Source organism: Schistocerca nitens, chromosome 5 (genome assembly GCF_023898315.1).
Source record: "Schistocerca nitens isolate TAMUIC-IGC-003100 chromosome 5, iqSchNite1.1, whole genome shotgun sequence".
NCBI lineage: Eukaryota > Metazoa > Arthropoda > Insecta > Orthoptera > Acrididae > Schistocerca > Schistocerca nitens.
The window spans coordinates 758,729,712-758,750,817 of NC_064618.1; the positions used below are offsets into that span (position 1 = coordinate 758,729,712).

The following is a 21,106-nucleotide window of genomic DNA, read 5'->3' on the forward strand; positions in this document are numbered from 1 at the left end:
AATAGGGGTAATGCAGGAGTAGGTTTAATAATAAATAAAAAAATAGGAGTTCGGGTAAGCTACCACAAACAACATAGTGAATGCATTATTGTGGCCAAGATAGACATGAAGCCCACGCCTACAACAGTAGTACAAGTTTATATGCCAACTAGCTCTGCAGATGACGAAGAAATTGATGAAATGTATGATGAGATAAAAGAAATTATTCAGGTAGTGAAGGGAAACGAAAATTTGATAGTCATGGGTGATTGGAATTCGAGAGTAGGAAAAGGGAGGGAAGGAAACATAGTAGGTGAATATGGATTGGGGCTAAGAAATGAAAGAGGAAACAACCTGGTAGAATTTTGCGCAGAGCATAACTTAATCATAGCTAACACTTGGTTCAAGAATCATGAAAGAAGGTTGTATGCATGGAAGAACCCTGGAGATACTAGAGGATATCAGGTAGATTATATAATGGTAAGACAGAGATTTAGGAACCAGGTTTTAAATTGTAAGACAGTTCCAGGGGCAGATGTGGACTCTGACCACAATCTATTAGTTATGAACTGTAGATTAAAACTGAAGAAACTGCAAAAAGGTGGGAATTTGAGGAGATGGGACCTGGATAAACCGAAAGAACCAGGCATTGTACAGAGTATCAGGAAGAGCATAAGGGAACAATTGACAGGAATTGGGGAAAAAATACAGTAGAAGCAGAATGGGTAGCTTTGAGGGATGAAGTGGTGAAGGCAGCAGAGGATCAAGTAGGTAAAAAGACGAGGGCTAGTAGAAATCCTTGGGTGACAGAAGAAATACTGAATTTAATTGATGAAAGGAGAAAATATAAAAATGCATTAAATGAAGCAGGCAAAAAGGAATACAAACGTCTCAAAAATGAGATTGACAGGAAGTGCAAAAAGGCTAAGCAGGCATGGCTAGAGGGCAAATGTATGGATGTAGAGGCATACCTCACTAGGGGTAAGATAGATACTGCCTGCAGGAAAATTAAAGAGACCTTTGGAGAACAGAGAACCACTTGTATGAATATCAAGGGCTCAGATGGAAACCCAGTTCTAAGCAAAAAAGGGAAAGCAGAAAGGTGGAAGGAGTATATAGAGGGACTATACAAGGGCGATGTTCTTGACGACAATATTATGGAAATGGAAGAGGATGTAGATGAAGATGAAATGGGAGATATGATACTGCGTGAAGAATTTGATAAAGCACTGAAAGACCTAAGTCGAAACAAGGCCCCGGGAGTTGCCAACATTCCATTAGAACTACTGACAGCCTTGGGAGAGCCAGTCCTGACAAAACACTACCATCTGGTGAGCAAAATGTACGAGATAGGCAAAATACCCCCTGACTTCAAGAAGAATATAATAATTCCAATCCCAAAGAAAGCAGGCGTTGACAGATGAGAAAATTACCAAATTATCAGTTTAATAAGTCACGGCTGCAAAATACTAACGCAAATTCTGTACAGACGAATGGAAAAACTGGTAGAAGCCGACCTCAGGGAAGATCAGTTTGGATTCCGTAGAAATATGGGAACACGTGAGGCAATACTGACCCTACGACTTATCTTAGAAGCTAGATTAAGAAAAGGCAAACCTACATTTCTAGCATTTGTAGACTTGGAGAAAGCTTTTGACAATGTTGACTGGAATAATCTCTTTCAAATTCTGAATATGGCAGGAGTAAAATACAGGGAGCGAAAGGCTATTTACAATTTGTACAGAAACCAGATGGCAATTATAAGAGCCGAGGGACATGAAAGGGAAGCAGTGGTTGGACGGGAGTGAGACAGGGTTGTAGCCTCTCCCTGATGTTATTCAATCTGTATATTGAGCAAGCAGTAAAGGAAACAAAAGAAAAATTCGGAGTAGGTGTTAAAATCCATGGAGAAGAAATAAAAACCTTGAGGTTCGCCTATGACATTGTAATTCTGTCAGAGTTGAATGGAATGGACAGTGTCTTGAAGGGAGGATATAAGATGAACATCAGCAATACCAAAACGAGGATAATAGAATGTAGTCGAATTAAGTCGTGCGATGCTGAGGGAATTAGATTAGGAAATGAGGCACAACTTGACAAGAAGAAGGGATCGGTTGATAGGACATGTTCTGAGGCATCAAGGGATCACCAATTTAGTATTGGAGGGCAGCATGGAGGGTAAAAATCGTAGAGGGAGACCAAGAGATGAATACACTAAGCAGATTCAGGAGGATGTAGGTTGCAGGAGGTTCTGGGAGATGAAGAAGCTTGCAGAGGATAGAGTAGCATGGAGAGCTGCATCAAACCAGTCTCAGGACTGACGACCACAACAACAACAACAATATTGCAGCAGTTGTTACACACACCAAATAAACGAGGCTGTTTTGGCACAAATTGTCATTTTTATAACACAACAGAATATAATTCATGAAGTACCAATATCAAAAGCCCATTAGGCCTACTACAATCAAAAAGTTTTATGTTAGAAAATAATTTCACATTTCATTCATACTCTCTAGCTTCTGAAGCATGAGATCGAAAAGTAGTAGTATGTAATTTTTATATAAATTTGGAATCGTCATATACTTCCGTAATTTGTGACAGTCCGCGTTTCTTCTCCTTCCTCGTTCTAACAAACAATCTTGTCATCACTAATTCTGTAACTATTCCTGCCAGTGTCAAAATTTGTTCTCTGGTTAACTTCACTAACCCTGCCAAAATCACCATTTTAGTTATCCCGCATTTTTTCTCCAGTTACGCGTTATTAAGTGCTCATACAATGCGTTTTCTGTGCTACTCCCGGCAGAGAACTTTAGCAGCTGCTAGCCGGGGACTGCAGTGTACCGGTCTGGCCAACAATTTTCTGTCAAAATTTCATTTTCTTGGATACACGGAGAAGACAACACGTAATCTTAGTTGCCTGTTATTCCTGTTAGTCATTTATTTCCACTCTGGTACCCTGAATCTATGGAAATAGGTAGTAATTATAACAACGCTGATGATTTGCAAACCCGGTCAACCACATAAACAGCGACTGTCATTCACCCTTTCGGCTTTATTTGCTCAGCTCGTATAGACCCGTCCCCTTATGTCTGCAGAAAAGTATTTTTCTAGATGCAACGGGGATTCCCCTGGCAGAGGCATCACGTACACTATGCACGCATTCAAAAATCAGTTTACAATTCATTCAGAAATCAACTTAGAATTTGATCAAAAAAGTTCAAAAACAAACAGGGATGCGTTCAAAATCATATGAGTAATCGATGTACTTCTGTAGCCAGAAGTGGGAAAAGATACTACTCATACGCGACTCAACTCCACATGCGTATAAACTCATCCGCAACTGCTCAAACGAATCTAATGTAAACAGTTGCGACGTCACGCTCATCAGAGGCAATTTGTTGTTATAAAACATTGCATAGTCTTCCTAAAGCCTTGACACATTTTGCTGTTGGCAGATGCTTGTATGAGCACTGTGTTTTGTTCTTATATATGGTGCATTTCCTTTGCAACTAAGGTTTTTTTTTCATTTTTTCTCTTGTTCGTGTTTTATTGCTGCAGTATTATTTTGCAGTAGCGAGATACAGTAATATTCTTTGTTAGAGTATTGGTTCTTACAACTCAAAGTTACAAAAATGTAACCAAAAACTAAAACAATGAAAAATTCCTGGAATTCTAAAAAATACCCGGGTTTTTCCCAGTTTTCTCCCGGATGAAAAAATTCCTTGGTTTTTCCCAGATCTCCCGGTTGTCCCGGGTCGTGTACACCCTGTATAACATGGTGGGTCTAACTTCCTTTGTCTCATTATATTCTTAGTAGCCACTGACAATTGTGCCCCTGCGTCCAACAAAATCTTAAACTTTTTAGATTGTACGGATCCTACCATTGAACATTCCACTTCTGCATACATATTGATGGCATTGAAATTAAACACGAGCTCCCTTAGGTGGGTCTTGGGCTCCCTCCGCGATTTAACGCTTGTCCTTCTCTGCTATCTCCACTTCATCCTCCACGCTGATGATTTCCACCTCCTCTTGTATTCCTCGGTGACTGGGTACATTGCCTCGCACATGTCCCGTACAACCACACTTATAACATTTTATACCCGCTGCAAATACTGTTTGCCTCTTGCGTACCCCTGTTGCCATGTCTATTTCCTCAAATTGAACTGGCAGCTGAATGGCCAAATACAAATCTTTCGGAGTCCCTTCATGCACTTTCAGTGTGGGTAACCCTCTCAAAAATACATCAAGTGCCCTTTGCTCGGCCTTCTGCAACAGAACAATATTCGCTTCATCACTCTGACTCAACTCGTAAGTATACTCAGTAATTTCCCGTATCCTGTCCGCAAATTTCTCCGTTGGCTCCCCCTGTCTCTTTGTCATTGTACTTAACCTCTCTCTAAAGTACCGAGCACTATTTTGTTTCTTGTACATTTGTAAAAACCCTTCCCTTAACTGCTTAAAGTGTCCTGCCTTCCTTAAGGCCTCAGAACACCTTACATATGTTTTCGCTTCACCCGTTAATCTAATCTTGGCTATATGTAACAACTGCTCACCAGTCCAACCATTCATCACCGCTGAAGTCTCCAAGTCCTCCACAAATGAACGCACATCCTCAGATGCCCTTCCAGAAAATGGAATAATTAAACTCATAAATCTCCTGCACCCTAGGCAACAATGACTGATCAGATGTGGTTTCATGCTCACTTCTAGATGTTAAATTATTTCTCAACTGCGTATTGTCTGCTGTCAATTGTGCTACTTTTTCCAAAAAAATCCGCACAGTTTCTGGTTCCGGCACACCTTGCATCCTTGACTCTGCCATTGTGTTGCTTTCGTTCCCAGTTAGTCATTTTGTTTTGGGATTAAGTACAAGAATAATCTGACCTACTACAGCTCTGTATCGTCATACTCAGTATCATCATAAACCAATACAAAAGTAATCAAATGCCACCAAAAAAAAAAAAAAATCTTACTGCCCCAAATACACTAACACTTACTCTGACAGCAAAAAATATTAAGCCCAAGCACAACATCTACATTGCGGCTTTTGACACTTCATACTCAAAACACAAACAAAAAAGAAAGAAAACGTCCAACACCCAAAATAACAATTTTGACAGCACTCACAACATCTTGTGACTCTACTGCAGGCGGTGGACTTGAACGTCGTACTGGACAGACAACGCCCACTATTCTGACACCAAATGTAGTGGGTGGGTGCCAGGAGTTGCCGTATTAAAACTCGGCGAGTAATTTCCAAATGATTTATTTGATTCCACTACAGTGCTCCGTTCACCTTGGTCTGCGTCACTGGGCCTCGCTATGCTGAGGAAGCACCCCAGTGGCCTGTGCAACGTAACACTGTGTTGTGTCAGCCTTGGCCAGCCAGCTGAGTTCCGATGATGTCAGAATGGCTGCGCCAGCAGCCGACTCAGCGCTGCTCGGTGCGAGCCATGGGTGGCCAGCTGCGTTCTTCTCCTCACCGGTGTGGCTGAGATCGCAGCGACCAACAAGCGCTTGCTATCCGGCGACCGTATCTGCGGCTCTCGCTTCGGGAAGTCTCTGGCATGTGTCGAGATCTGAGACGACTGCCCGTGGTAGCAAGCCAAAGAGTGGCCCAGCCTGCCTGGCTGCGGACCCCGCGTCAGCCGCAGAGGGTCAAACCAATGACCCACCATGGACTGGGACGCTGTCGCATCATCTGTTGCTGCGTGTAGCCCAGCAGTGTGACATGCCTCGCCATACAGGAGAGCTGCCACACTCAAATGAATCTCGTTAGAAAACGGCACCTATTTATACTCGAATGTACAGTTCTGTTTTGCTAATGCATCGCTTCGCGTCACGTACACATAACATGCTGCCTGTGACTTGCACCATGCAAACAGCTGTGTGTGTGTGTGTGTGTGTGTGTGTGTGTGTGTGTGTGTGTGTGTGTGTGTGTGTGTGTGTGGGCGCGCGCGCGCGCGCGCGCTGCACTGCAATCTGGCCTGCACCTGCCTGTAACTTGTGCTCCGAATATCGCACAAAACTAACTTTCCCTATCCTAAATGGTGGTGCCACTAAAATACTGTAACCAGACATTGGACTGAGATGCAGATTGCATCAATAAATTGCAGCCACATATTTTAGAACCAGTGACACAATAAGTTATGCTTTCCTATAACATTGAGGATTACATAATACACTCCTGGAAATGGAAAAAAGAACACATTGACACCGGTGTGTCAGACCCACCATACTTGCTCCGGACACTGCGAGAGGGCTGTACAAGCAATGATCACACGCACGGCACAGTGGACACACCAGGAACCGCGGTGTTGGCCGTCGAATGGCGCTAGCTGCGCAGCATTTGTGCACCGCCGCCGTCAGTGTCAGCCAGTTTGCCGTGGCATACGGAGCTCCATCGCAGTCTTTAACACTGGTAGCATGCCGCGACAGCGTGGACGTGAACCGTATGTGCAGTTGACGGACTTTGAGCGAGGGCGTATAGTGGGCATGCGGGAGGCCGGGTGGACGTACCGCCGAATTGCTCAACACGTGGGGCGTGAGGTCTCCACAGTACATCGATGTTGTCGCCAGTGGTCGGCGGAAGGTGCACGTGCCCGTCGACCTGGGACCGGACCGCAGCGACGCACGGATGCACGCCAAGACCGTAGGATCCTACGCAGTGCCGTAGGGGACCGCACCGCCACTTCCCAGCAAATTAGGGACACTGTTGCTCCTGGGGTATCGGCGAGGACCATTCGCAACCGTCTCCATGAAGCTGGGCTACGGTCCCGCACACTGTTAGGCCGTCTTCCGCTCACGCCCCAACATCGTGCAGCCCGCCTCCAGTGGTGTCGCGACAGGCGTGAATGGAGGGACGAATGGAGACGTGTCGTCTTCAGCGATGAGAGTCGCTTCTGCCTTGGTGCCAATGATGGTAGTATGCGTGTTTGGCGCCGTGCAGGTGAGCGCCACAATCAGGACTGCATACGACCGAGGCACACAGGGCCAACACCCGGCATCATGGTGTGGGGAGCGATCTCCTACACTGGCCGTACACCACTGGTGATCGTCGAGGGGACACTGAATAGTGCACGGTACATCCAAACCGTCATCGAACCCATCGTTCTACCATTCCTAGACCGGCAAGGGAACTTGCTGTTCCAACAGGACAATGCACGTCCGCATGTATCCCGTGCCACCCAACGTGCTCTAGAAGGTGTAAGTCAACTACCCTGGTGAGCAAGATCTCCGGATCTGTCCCCCATTGAGCATGTTTGGGACTGGATGAAGCGTCGTCTCACGCGGTCTGCATGTCCAGCACGAACGCTGGTCCAACTGAGGCGCCAGGTGGAAATGGCATGGCAAGCCGTTCCACAGGACTACATCCAGCATCTCTACGATCGTCTCCATGGGAGAATAGCAGCCTGCATTGCTGCGAAAGGTGGATATACACTGTACTAGTGCCGACATTGTGCATGCTCTGTTGCCTGTGTCTATGTGCTTTTGGTTCTGTCAGTGTGATCATGTGATGTATCTGACCCCAGGAATGTGTCAATAAAGTTTCCCCTTCCTGGGACAATGAATTCACGGTGTTCTTATTTCAATTTCCAGGAGTGTATTATGTTTGGAAGTGTTTGTGGACTTGAATATAACATGTTAATGGTGTGTCTCAACTTGAGTTTCAAAATAAAATTCTGATTTATATTTAATTTCTGTATATGATAATGCTACCAGATCTATTTCAGAACATAGCTTGCAGTGATCCATCTATGAACACCAGTCTAGACCTGAACCCAGTGAACAATGATCATCATAACTTGAAGTGCGTCTAGTTAGTCTCTTTGGGCAGTAGCTTCAGACAAGTGTGGATGCTGTCTTGAGGCACAGTGTTGATACTGCTGAGCTAATGAGTGAGTGGAGTCATGCATCTATTTAGATCCACATGTGTTGGATGGTTGCCCACCTGGGAAATAAGGCAGATGCATAACATAGCCTGGATTGTGTGCACCTCTATGGTATGACCATATGTATGTTGTGCCACACTGGATGCTTACAGTGCTGTGTGTTGCCCTCTGTGTGTATGACTGTCTATGATATCTCAGTCCTGGATAACTGCTGTGATTGCCAGTCTCATGAAAACATGATGGGAGATTATATCTGTGGGTTGATTTGTAAATCTGATTTACAATACAACTGTAAATCTCAAACGTCACTCGTGTCCATGTTTCTTCATTTATATAGGTCATACTTAATAAGTATTCTGGTTTTTAACCCATTGTGCAAAAAAGAAAATGTAACTTCCCGTCTTTCCTAATTAGAAATAGGTAACTATCAAAATATTATTGGCATATTCATAAAACAAAAGTTTGAGTTCAATAAATCATATCTTTCATATTTCTGAGACACAAAGAATTGGAAAATAGCAAGTACAACACAAAGACAAAAACACTGTTACATAGTGATACCAACTAATTTCCAAGTCCTGAGCAAACTGTGGTTTACCTTCAACTGCAGTGTTTAGTTAGGGAATGTGAGGCTTGGCAGAGACTCAACAGATTTTTGGCTTTAATGTGACAGATGTTACAATTTTTCACTGACCAATATGACCTTCATTCTTGGCAATTTTTGATGTGTGATAATTGTGGTTCTAACCTAATCTTTTGTAAAGAGAGAAAAAATTACATTTAAAAAAGTTTACCTCCATGACGACCAGCATTGCACAAATAAAAAGATTAGTGAATTAATGTTTTGTCACATAATAATTCACAATACTTGTAAAAATTGTTTATTGATTGTCTTTTTCTGTCCTTTTTAGTCTTCTCAATGTTTCTCAGTGGAGCACTACCGTTTGGCATAGAAAAAGTCAGTTCTGGTGCAATATTTCTGGGCGCGCAAGTTACAGCCAGGCGCGGGCCTGTTTACAGTGAGTTACACTCACCAGCGGTTGTGAAGTAAAACAGATGCCACAGGGGCATAGAACCACTGGAAAAAGTACATGCAGTAGTTTGCATGGCGCAAGCCACAGGCAGAAGGGGCCCACTGGCCAATCTAAGTGTTATGAGTTCGTGACGCAGAGTGGCGTGTTTAGCAAAACAGAGGTGCACAGCCACATATAATTAGGTGCTGGTTCACTAACAAGGCATTCAAGTGTGACAGCTCTCCTGGACAGTGGGGCGTGTCACACCACCGGCTACACACAGCAGCAGATGGGGCGCCAGCGTTCCAGTCCACAGCAGGTTGCTGGTTCGACCCTCCGACGCCGACACAGGGTCTGTAGCCAGCCAGCAGCGGACCACTCCATGGCTCGCTACCGTGGGCACTCGTCTTGGCTCCCAACACACACCGGAGGCATCCTGAGGCAAGGGCCACAGATTCAGATGCCGGATTGCGGGGGCTCGTTGTCGCCGTGTTCTTAGCCACACTGATGAGGAAGTGCACGGCAGTTCACCTTGCAGCAGATGGCACTGATGCGGCAGAGGTGAAGGCCGCTGAGCCGGCTGCCGGCACATCCTCATATCCACACACCTCCGCGGCCGTACAAGGCCGACACATTAGCAGAGCGCTTGACAGGTCATTGAGGTGGCATCCTCAGCATTGCGGGACCCGGTGATGCAGACTGAGGGGAATGCGGCACTGTAGCCGCAAACAATAAATCACTTGGAAAGCTCGGACAAGTCTTAATGTGGTGCGTTCTACCTCTTCTCGCTACATTTGGTGTCAGAAGTGGGATTTGGTGTCAGAATAGCGGACGTCGTCTGTACAGTATGATGTTCAAGCCCACCGCCTACATTATAGTCACAGGATGTGGTGAGTTTTGACAAGTTTTCTTTTGAGTGTTGGACGTTTTCTTTCTTTATTGTTTTTGAGTATGGCTCATGGCAGGCCATTGTAGATTTTTTGCATGGGAATAGTATTTTTTGTTGTCAGAGTATTAGCGTATTTGGGGCAGTAAGATTTTTTTTTTTTTCCCGAAGCATTTAATTAATTTTGTATTGGTCTAAGTATGATGTTACTGAGTATGATGATACTGAGGTGTAAGGAGTTGGGTTATTTTTGTACTTAATCGTTTTGTTTCAGGATTAACGGGGAACAAAAGCAACACAATGGCAGAGTCAGGAACATGAGGTGTGTCGGAACTAGAAGCGGTACGGATTTTTTTGCAAAAGGTAGCACAGTTGACAGCAGACAATACGCAGTTGAGGAGCAAAATAACATCTAGAAGTGAGTGGGAAACCCCATCGGATCAGTCGTTGTTGCCTAGGATGCCGCAGCAGGAGATTTAGCCAGCTGCCGCGAGTTTGATTATTCCATTTTCTGGCAAGGCATCTGAGGATGTGCATTTGTTTGTGGGGGACTTGGAATCTTCAGCTGTGATGAATGATTGGTTGAACGAACAGTTGTTACATGTAGCCGAGATTAGATTAACGGGTGACGTGAAGACATATGTAAGGTGTTCTGAGGCCTTAAGGAAGGCAGGAGAGTTTAAGCAGTTGAAGTAGGGGCTTTTACAAAGGTACAAGAAACAGAATAGCGCTCAGTACTTTAGGGATAGGTTGAGTACAATGAAAAAGAGACAGGGGGAGACAGTAGAGAAATTTGCGGACAGAATAAGAGAAATTAATGAGTACACTTATGAGCTGGGTCAGAGCGATGAAGCGAATGGTGTCCTGTTGCAGGAGGCCGAGCAAAGGGCACTTGATGTATTTTTGAGGGGCTTACTGGCACATTTATTGAGGAAAGTGCTTGAAGGGGATCCAAAAGATTTGTATTTGGCCATTCAGCCGGCAATCCAATGTGAGGAAATAGACGTGGCAATGGGGGTACGTGATAGACAAACAGTGTTTACAGCAGGTATAAAATGTCATAAGCGTGGTCATACGGGACATGCGCAGCGGCAATGTACCCAGTCACCGAGGAATAGAGGAAGGGGTGGAAATCAGCAGCATGGAGGATGGAGAAATGGAGTTAGTAGAGGTCGACAATCATTAAATGGCAGAGGGGACCCAAGACCCACCTAAGGGAGCTCCCGTTTAATTTCAATGCTATGAATGCATATGCAGAGGTGGAATGTTCAATGGTAGGACCAGTAGGAAATAAAAAGTTTAAGATTTTGTTGGACACGGACGCAAGTGTCAGTGGCTACTAAGATTTTAATGGGATGAAGGAAGTTAGACCCACCATGTTATAGGTTGTCTAGAGTGGGGGATAAGGAGGTCACACCTTTGGGGTCAGTGACAGTTGACTTTCGCATAGGGAAAGTCCGATTTGATGCATGCATGGAGGTAGTACCATGGGTAACTGAGGGCTATGACATGATCCTAGGAGTAGATTTCTTGCATCAACATCATGCCAAAATTGACCTTGGACAATGAACTGTGGAACTTCGTGGAATATTTCAGCTAGGGGAAACTGTTGTCGATGCAGAGCTGTCACGAGGGGCACTCAACGTAATGAACAAACCAATTGAACTGCATACATTAGCATTAAGACTTAATTCCCATGAGCGGCACTGTGTCTGGTGGCACTGTGAAGTCACTTTGGGTAAGTGTGGAGTCGAATCTACCTGTTGGTACAGAATGTGTTATTGAACCATTGAAGGATAATGAAGTTTTGGGTCCATTGGGTTGTTTTGTGAAAAATAAGGTTGTACGCATACAGGAGGGCAATGACAAGCATGTAGTTCCTGTGAACGTGGATAATTTTAGCACTGTAGGTGCGAATTTGAGGAAAGTAGCTTTAGTAGCAAATTTAGATGAGCCAGATGATGAAGACTGGTGTTCAAGAGGTAGGCAAAGCGATCAACCACTAACTGCCGATAGAACTGCATTGCATGACAAAATTAAGCATTTGAAAGGAGGAGAACGAGAGTGTATGGAAGAATTATTGTGGGAATTTAAGGATTTGTTTTTTCCACAAGGGCCAGACCAGCAACTCCATTAGTTCAACATAGGATACCAACAGGGAATGAAGCACCTGTTTACCGTAAACCATACAGAATACCAAGGTATTTGCAGCCGATTGTGGAGGATTTCATTGATCAGCAGCTTGCGGACGGTATTATAGACCATAGTAATAGTTGCTGGGCAGTGGGCCCTGTCATTGTGCCTAAAAATCTGCGGATGGAACTAAGAAATACAGGTTCTGTTCTGACTACCGATACCTCAATAATAAGACAGTAATGGATGCATACCCCATTCCAAACATATTGGAGACTTTGGATCACTTAGGACAGTGCCAGTAGTTTTCTATGATGGATTTGACAAGTGGTTATCATCAGTTAGAGGTGACTCCAGAGGATCGTCCAAAAGCTGCTTTCTCTACACGTGGAGGCCATTACCACTACATTAGAATACCATTCAGTTTGAAAAACGCTCCGGCAACATTTCAGAGGTAGCTTCATAGTGTGTTGAGGGGTTTGAAACCATGGCAGTGTCTCATCTATTTGGATGACACTATAGTGTTTCAAGTAGTATGGAACAACATAGACAGCAGTTAAGTAAAGTCTTTATGAGGTTAAGAGCAGCTCATTTGACGTTGAGCCAGAGAAGTGTCTTTTTGCATTAGAAGAAGTAAAATATTTGCGTGATATTATCAGTAATGACAGAGAGTGAACAGATCTGAAGTTGGTACAGGCTGTAAGGGATTTTTGGGAACCAAAAACAGTTAAGGAAGTGCATCATTCATCGGAACCTGCAATTTCTATCGAAAGTTATGGAAGGGTTTTGCAGATTTAGCACAGCCGTTGACATGATTGTTATGGAAGGGTGTGAAATTTGAGTAGAAAGAAGAGTGTCAGAAAGTGTTTGACAAACTGAAAGAAGTGTTAACCTCAAGTCCGGTTCTTGTGTTTCCAGATTTTGAAAAGGAGTTTATACTAGCATCCAATGCATCAAATCAAGCATTAAGGTGTGTTCTTAGTCAGGAAATTGATGGGAAAGAACATCCTGTAGCTTATGCGTCTAGGCAGTTGAATGCAGCAGAGAGGAATTACTCAACAACAGAGAGGGAGATGCTTAGCGTAATCTATGGAATCACATATTTTAAATGTTATTTATATGGGAGAAGATTTCGGGTAGCAACAGATCATGCTGCATTGAAGTGGGGTTGAAGGATCCGTCCACTAGACTAGCTAGATGGGCTGTGAGGCTTAGTGAATTCGAATATGAGGTGGTGCACAAGCCTGGGAAGAAGCACGGTAATGCGGATGCACTAAGTAGGAAGGTGGCAAAAGTAGAAGTCATAGGTTATGACCTAACAGTATGACAATAATTACAGGATGCAGACAATGATTGTAAATTGTATCAGACACAGCTGCTATTTAATATGTACAATGGTCTTCTGTGCAGGAAAATGAAGTTAGGACCAAGGGTAGTAGTGTCAGCATTTGAGTCGGAAACGGATACGGCTACAACGATTGCTGGAAGTGACATGTCCATTCTCTATGTTGGGGACTGATGTCTTAGGACCTTGCAGGTGAACACCATCGGGGAATAGATTCGTTCTGACAAATAGACCATTTTTCGAGGTATGTGGAGATGGTGGCTATGCCAAATCAACAGGCAGAAATGATTCCGCAAGCATTAGTAAACAACTGGATTTTGAAGTTTGGTGTACCGGAGACAATAATTACTGACCAAGGGACCAACTTCATGTCCGATGTAATGAAGGAACTATGTAAACTGTTGAACGTAAAGAAGTTGAGGATGAGCACATTGCATCCACAGGCCAAGGGAAGGACAGAACAGTTACACAAAACAATCGGGAAGATGATGAGTTTTTATGTGGATTCTCATCACCATCAGTGGGATGAGTATTTTAAGCATATTGTATGCACATATAATGCAAAAATCCATACAAATACCAGTTTGTCTCCATATAAGGCAGTGTAAGGGAGAAAAACACCGTCACCATTTGATTTGGTGAGGCTACTGAAAGAAAGGACCGGTGAATCTGTGCGTTAATTTGCAAGGACAATTCAGGAATTTTGGAAATGGGTATAAAAGGCGAATACAAAGGCTTTGGAAAGGCAGGTAGACGCGTTGAAGCAGAAAGGAAGTTTACTGCAGTATAGAGTGGGGCAATAGAATGGGTAATGCTGTCCAGCCCCTATATGTGAAAAGGGAAAACGAAGAAGTTCCTCACGAGGTATCGAGGTCCATATCAATTTTTGAAACCACATCCCCCATTAATGTTAAGCTTCAGCTGCCAACTAGAACAACGATAGTACACATTGGGTGATTGCAGCCATTTAAGGGTTGTCTGGATGTGATTCCAGACATGTCACAGGAAGGAAAGAAGAAGAGAGAGTGAAGAGAGGTGTTAAGCACAGAGAAAACCAGGAAGTTAGAGTACAGCATGAAGTACCGTATGCTTTGCAATCCAGAAAGTAGTAGAGTATCTGTATTTTTTTCTTGTTTTCTTGTTATTTGTCATTGGGTTTGCGTAGATTAATTAGTCATTGTATTTTTGCATACATATTTTCGAGTATAACCTGCGGGGGACAGCAGTCTTTTTGAAGAGGGACGAAGGGTGATGGTGATCACTGTCCTCAGGTCACTGAGAAGGGGAGCATTGAGCAAGCTTGTAGATGTAAAATACTGAGGAGTTATTGCTGATCTCGGCAGTAAACAGCCGGTATGCTGAGATGACAAGGGAGGAATTACGAAGCTGCCATAGAGGGAAGGTAACGGTATGTCCAGCCAGGGTGATAAGCACCAATCCGGACACATGCGCGGTGCAGTTATTTTTAGTCAAGAGGAAAGAAATAGACTGTCCAAGGGACATCATGGGGCCAAAATTGAGCTTGCAATGGGTCGGGATGCGATGGATCTTCTCCACGTATGAAAAATTAATAGTAGCAGCAAGTTGTTTTGAGCAGTGACTATTTGCCAAAGCCAAATTTATAGAGCTCGAGGGGAGAGGAATTTTAACCAATGGAACTAAGTGTAACATAATAGGACCAACCTTCCACCTACCAGCATCAATTTCAGGAGTCATGCAATTGAATGTTATGCAGCCACAGCTGTACTGGCCAGAAGCCACTTTAGAGATTTGCGAAGGCAGAATCTGACCTTGTTAAATCAAACTCTGGAGCCAGGTCTATTGAGATCCGTAAACCAGTTCATTTTAGAGCAAGAGGGGCAGATATCAGCCGAACAGCTTGTCGCAACATGTCACTTAGTATAGGGAAAGGCAACAGCAAATAACGATCATTTTGAGCACCTCTGTGCCAAGTGTCTTCGCAGCCTTAACTTTGTTATGTGTTGTTTTCATTCTGATGAGGCGGAGAGCCAATCCCAAGAGGGAACCAAGGGTAGTCCAAGTCCCAGTGGATTGGATACCAAGGGTGTGAGATGAGTAGGTAAGGAGTTGATCGAGCAATGGTCGTCTAGTAAGGAATTTTTGCATTTTGTTTCATGTCATGTGTTTTAAGGGGCACTATACCACATTCAAGTTTGCTAAAAGTAAGAAAATATGTCATAGGTGCTGACCCAAACAAGAGTTAGTTAAAGGTCGAACCGGGGACTGGGTCTTTCCAAATGGGGGAATAATGTAGCGGCACTACCGTTTGGGATAGGAAAAGTCAGTTTTGGTGCAATATTTCTGGGCGCGCAAGTTACAGCCAGGAGCGGGCCTGTTTACAGTGAGTTACGCTCACCAGCAGTTGCAAAGTAAAATAGAGGCCACAGGGGTGTAGAACCACCGGAAAAATTACACACAGGGGTTTGCATGGCGCAAGTCACAGGCAGAAGGGACCCGCTGGCCAACCTAAGTGTTATGAGTACATGATGCAAAGTGGCACATTTAGCAAAACAGAAGTGCACAGCCGCATATAAATAGGTACCAGTTCATTAACATAGCATTCAAGTGTGACAGCTGTCCTGGACGGTGAGGCATGTCACACCACTGGCTACACGCAGCAGCAGCCAGTGGTCAAGTACACGGCGGGTCACTGTTTGACCCTCTGATGCCGACGTGGGGTCCGTAGCCAGCCAGCGGCAGGCCACTCCACAGCTCACTACCGCGGGCATTCATCTTGGCTCCCAACACATGCCAGAGGCATCCTGAGGCGAGGGCCGCAGATTCAGACGCCGGATTATGGGTGCTCATTGTCGACCCGTTCTTAGCCATGCCGGTGAGGAATCGCGTCGCGGGTCGCCTTGCAGCGGGCGGCGCTGAGGCGGCAGAGGCAAAGGCCACTGAGTTGGCTGCCGGCACATCCTGATGTTGATGCAACTATGCGGCCGTACAAGGCCGACACATTAGCAGAGCGCTTGACGGGTCGCTGAGGTGGTGTCCTCAGCATTGCGGGACCCAGTGATGCAGACCGAGAGGAACACGGCACTGTGATTGGAAACAATAAATCACTTGGAAAGCTCAGATGAGTCTTCTACCTCTTCCCATTACAGTATTTTCACTGTTTAAAGAGAGAAAGCCATGATCGTAATTGTGAATGTGCATTGACTTTAGAAATGATTTGTTGTGAAACTTTTTCTCCTAATTATTTCCGTCCTTTAATACTTTGTTTTGAAGAATATGTCATAACACATAAAACTTTGAATTACAAAAACTTTTCAATAAAAACATTCCCCTTGATACCACATCAGCTCACATCACGTGCCTCTCAACCACAGTCTACAAAAATCACCTCGCAACTACGGACAATTGGTCAAAAAGGTGAAGAGATCAGTGATGTAATTAGCTACACAAACATGGTGACTTAAATTGATCTATCCAACCAAAGACAATTTTACATAACTGGTAATTTTGATAACTGATGCTATAAATGTTATAAGTGATCATGATAAACTGTAGCGGTAACAATATTATTATTAATAATAATAATAGTAATAATAATAATAATAATAATAACAGATGTTTTCAAAACTATAAAATACAATCTTCTGTCTGAAACAACTTTTCATTATTAATTTTCACAATGGAATATAAATGAATTATACTTTACCATCTGTTTGATTTTAAGTGAAAATAAAAAATTAGTATTGTGTGTAAACGTTATTGGATCAGGTGGTGACTGTTATTTGTACCATATTGTACACTATGAATGAATGTATCACTGACCAGTTCCACTACATGCTGTGCAGTTGTGTTACAGTTTAGAGTAACTTAAATTTTTTTCACACAATTTACAAGCATAGTGGTCATATGTACACAAATTATGAGACAAGGTGCATTTCAAATGTCCTTCATGTAAATTCTGTTTGCTCAAATTTCTCTTTGCACAGTGATTCTTGTGAAGGTGAATGTTATATTTATTTTTTATTTTTTTTGTACTGGAAACGTGAGTTGGAGACAGTTATCATGGAAGAAGTAAGTTTTAAAATTGTCATAATTTGCAGGAAAATATTCATTTATAGTTTGTGTTGTGGTCTTCTGCCCAATACTAGTTTGATGCAGCTCCCCTTATTAGGCCATAATTTGAAAGTTTCTTCATTGCTGCATAACTATGGTAACTCACATTTGTTGGTCACCCTACCAAGTTTTTGCTGCTCGCACTTCTCTCCACTGCCATATCACTATTCCTTGGCTCATCAGTTATTGTTCTGTCCAAAAAGTGAAACTCATTTATTACTTTTAGTGTCTCCTTCCCCAATCTAATTCCCTAAGGATTGTCTGATTGAGTCAGACTACATTCCATTACCCCTATTTTACTTTTTGAGGGGTTGATTTTATAGTATCTGATGATGTAAAACTTTGTGTCTCATCCTTCTCTACACTCTCCCCACCTCCATCTTCCCAGGGAAATGCTCTCTATAATTGATAATCAAAACTCAATCTCACCATGACTGTGGGAGAGTGCATGTGCTTGTGTGTGTGATTGTGCATATTCCTGCTAGAATAAGGGCAACAGCTAGAAAGCTAGTGTAAATACTATTTCATGTTAGCATGTTTCCATACTCCACACATCAGTTTACCAAAGGTGAGAAGTTGTCTTTCCCTTATTTTATGTATTATTTCATCCAGGAATTTATGTTATTGTTAAACATATGTATTTCTCATTCTCAGCTGTTTTACACCATACAACTCCAGAGAGGTAGCTAAATTTATCTGTTGTATTCAGCCTTTTAGTCTTAGGTCACAAAACACATCGACAAAATTACCGGCTTAACTGCAGTGCTCATTTTCATGACCTTGTTGAAACAATGAAGAGAATACGCTGATGTGCCAATATGTCATGGTCTTTGCCCCCCTCCCTCCCATTCACAGATGTACAAACAGTATTTTTATACACATAATGTGACATGCATAAACATAAAAGTTGGTTTAAATTGGCCCATTTTAACTCCCAAGCCACCCATGTGGAAGGTAGGTGTTTCTTACTCACACAGTTTTTCTTTGCAGACAGTAAATTACATGTGTTACACATTTGGTTGAAACTGATCTAGTGATTTAGGAGGACATGTGGAACATACATACATTTTTATGAGGGCATGCTGAAAAGTAATGCCACCAAATGTTTTGTTCTGTTCTCAATTCATTTGAGGTATTACACATCGTGCATGTTACTCAGTTGACTTTCCCGCTTTGCTGACACAAGCTGCAACCCTGTGCCATAAGAGGGGTTCGAATTGTGGTGTGTATTATGGTAACATATAAAGAAACTATGTTGATGCATGAGAAACAGCATCCTGCAATCGAGTTTCTAACCATCCACACATGGAGCACTTCCTTCAACATGACAATGCCAGACCAAACGTGCTGCAACAGTCTGATGCCTTCTAATAATTTATGTAATACACACATATATAGTTGATAGAGGAACTTTTTTGCAGGTGGAATATAGGTTCTCGAAATCTTTAGATTAAGGCTATTTTTGGTGCTTGCTGCCTTTGGTAGTTTTTTTTTATTTTTGCAGTACTCACATAGTGCCACAAATAAAAAATGACATACTGTGTAACTGTAAATTAAACCTTTTCTGTGGATAATATAATAAGGAGTAAATGCCACTATGCAGAGAATGGTTTCAGATAAAACGTAGCTGTGATACAGTCACATCATTTTGACAGATCTCCTGGTACTGTAACTGTGGCCTGTGTAACAAATTTCTAAGGACTTTCTTTTCATTTATAGGATAAAGAGATGCAGGAAACTGCTGACAGAATACTTGGCAAAAATAAACCTAAAAGGGAACGTAAGATGTCTGCTCCATCAGGAGAATCTGGTTTAAAAATATCAGAACAGAAACTAAAGGTACCAGAGGAGCACAGACGTTTCAGTTGGAATTTAAAACTGCCAACTAGATTACAACAGAAGGACGAAAATAAGAGCCAGCCAAATGTTTCACCAATAAAGGAGGCAAGAAATGAAAGGCCTCTTCCAAAGCCACGAGGTGTATTGCAGTTCATGAACAAGGGCTACAATAGAAACGTTCCAGAGAAACCTGCCAATCTTGCCCTGGAAATGGACCCTGAACGTAAGGTACCAATGATGAAAACTTTTATAATTCTTTGCTTCTTATGATACGAGACCATTAAGCTATCAGCTGATTGCAAAGTAGGAGGGTGTATGGTAATTACAAGCTATTATATTTGAAATAATATATTCTAGCATTATGAACATTTATCATTACTGTTACAGTGTTGGTTAATGAACAACCTTTTTGTTTTTCATCCATGTATTTTTTTTATTTGTATGCAGTGGATTGAAAAGTGTAGCAGTTATTTTTAAGTATATTTAAATTTATTTATTTATTTTAAAGAGCACATAGAACCACTAGATAACTTTTATTAACTTTTTATTTTCCCAATTCTTCATCCTGTAGCAATGAGTCTATTGCTCTTCAAGTGTCCACATATTTTTTTCTTAGTTTCAGACACTTTCTGTTAGTTATTTGGATGTGAACTTACAAGTATGAGAGTCCATTTTCTCTTTGGATGCCATCCTTGTAGTTACCAGTAGGTCAACAAGTATTTTAGTGGGATCCTTGGTGTAACAACTATTTTAGTGGGATCCTTGGTGTTGACTGGTCATTGTATCTTCCTTCTTCCTTTTTTTAAATTCCTCATTTAAGTTGTTGAAGGTTTTCTTGGTTAAGCATGCTTTGTCCATTTATGTTGTTGTTGTTGTTGTGGTCTTCAGTCCTGAGACTGGTTTGATGCAGCTCTCCATGCTACTCTATCCTGTGCAAGCTTCTTCATCTCCCAGTACCTATTGCAACATACGTCCCTCTGAATCTGCTTAGTGTATTCATCTCTTGGTCTCCCTCTACGATTTTTACCCTCCACGCTGCCCTCCAATACTAAATTGGTGATCCCTTGATGCCTCAGAACATGTCCTACCAACCGATCCCTTCTTCTAGTCAAGTTGTGCCACAAACTTCTCTTTACCCCAATCCTATTCAATACCTCCTCATTAGTTATGTGATCTACCCATCTAATCTTCAGCATTCTTCTGTAGTACCACATTTTGAAAGCTTCTATTCTCTTCTTGTCCAAACTATTTATCGTCCCTGTTTCACTTCCATACATGGCTACACTCCATACAAATACTTTCAGAAACGACTTCCTGACACTTAAATCTATACTTGATGTTAACAAATTTCTCTTCTTCAGAAATGATTTCCTTGCCATTGCCAGTCTACATTTTATATCCTCTCTACTTCACCATCATCAGTTATTTTGCTCCCCAAATAGAAAAACTCATTTACTACTGTAAGTGTCTCATTTCCTAATCTAATTCCCTCAGCATCACCCGACTTAATTCGACTACATTCCATTATCCTCATTTTGCTTGTGTTGATGTTCATCTTATACCCTCCTTTCATGACACAGTCCATTCCGTCCAACTGCTCTTCTAAATCCTTTGCTGTCTCTGACAGAATTACAATGTCATCGGCGAACCTCAAAGTTTTTATTTCTTCTCCATGGATTTTAATACCTACTCCGAATTTTTCTTTTGTTTCCTTCACTGCTTGCTCAATATACAGATTGAATAACATCGGGGCAAGGCTACAACCCTGTCTCACTCCCTTCCCAATCACTGTCTCACTTTCATGTCCCTCGACTCTTATAACTGCCATTTGGTTTCTGTACAAATTGTAAATAGCCTTTCGCTCCCTGTATTTTACCCCTGCTATCTTCAGAATTTGAAAGAGAGTATTCCAGTCAACACT

At 42.6% G+C, this 21,106-nt stretch overlaps 1 protein-coding gene across 2 annotated transcripts in view; it reads left to right on the forward strand.

Moving 5' to 3' along the window:
- Positions 1-21,106, forward strand: part of LOC126260002 (ovarian-specific serine/threonine-protein kinase Lok-like) — a 207,437-nt gene that overhangs the window by 178,918 nt on the left and 7,413 nt on the right. Inside the window, exon 8 of one of the 2 annotated variants that reach the window (XM_049957157.1) lies at positions 19,066-19,408. In XM_049957157.1, the coding sequence (XP_049813114.1) occupies positions 19,066-19,408 (343 nt within the window). Of the gene's footprint in view, positions 1-19,065; positions 19,414-21,106 lie in introns of both variants that reach the window. The other variant, XM_049957155.1, reaches the window with a different exon arrangement.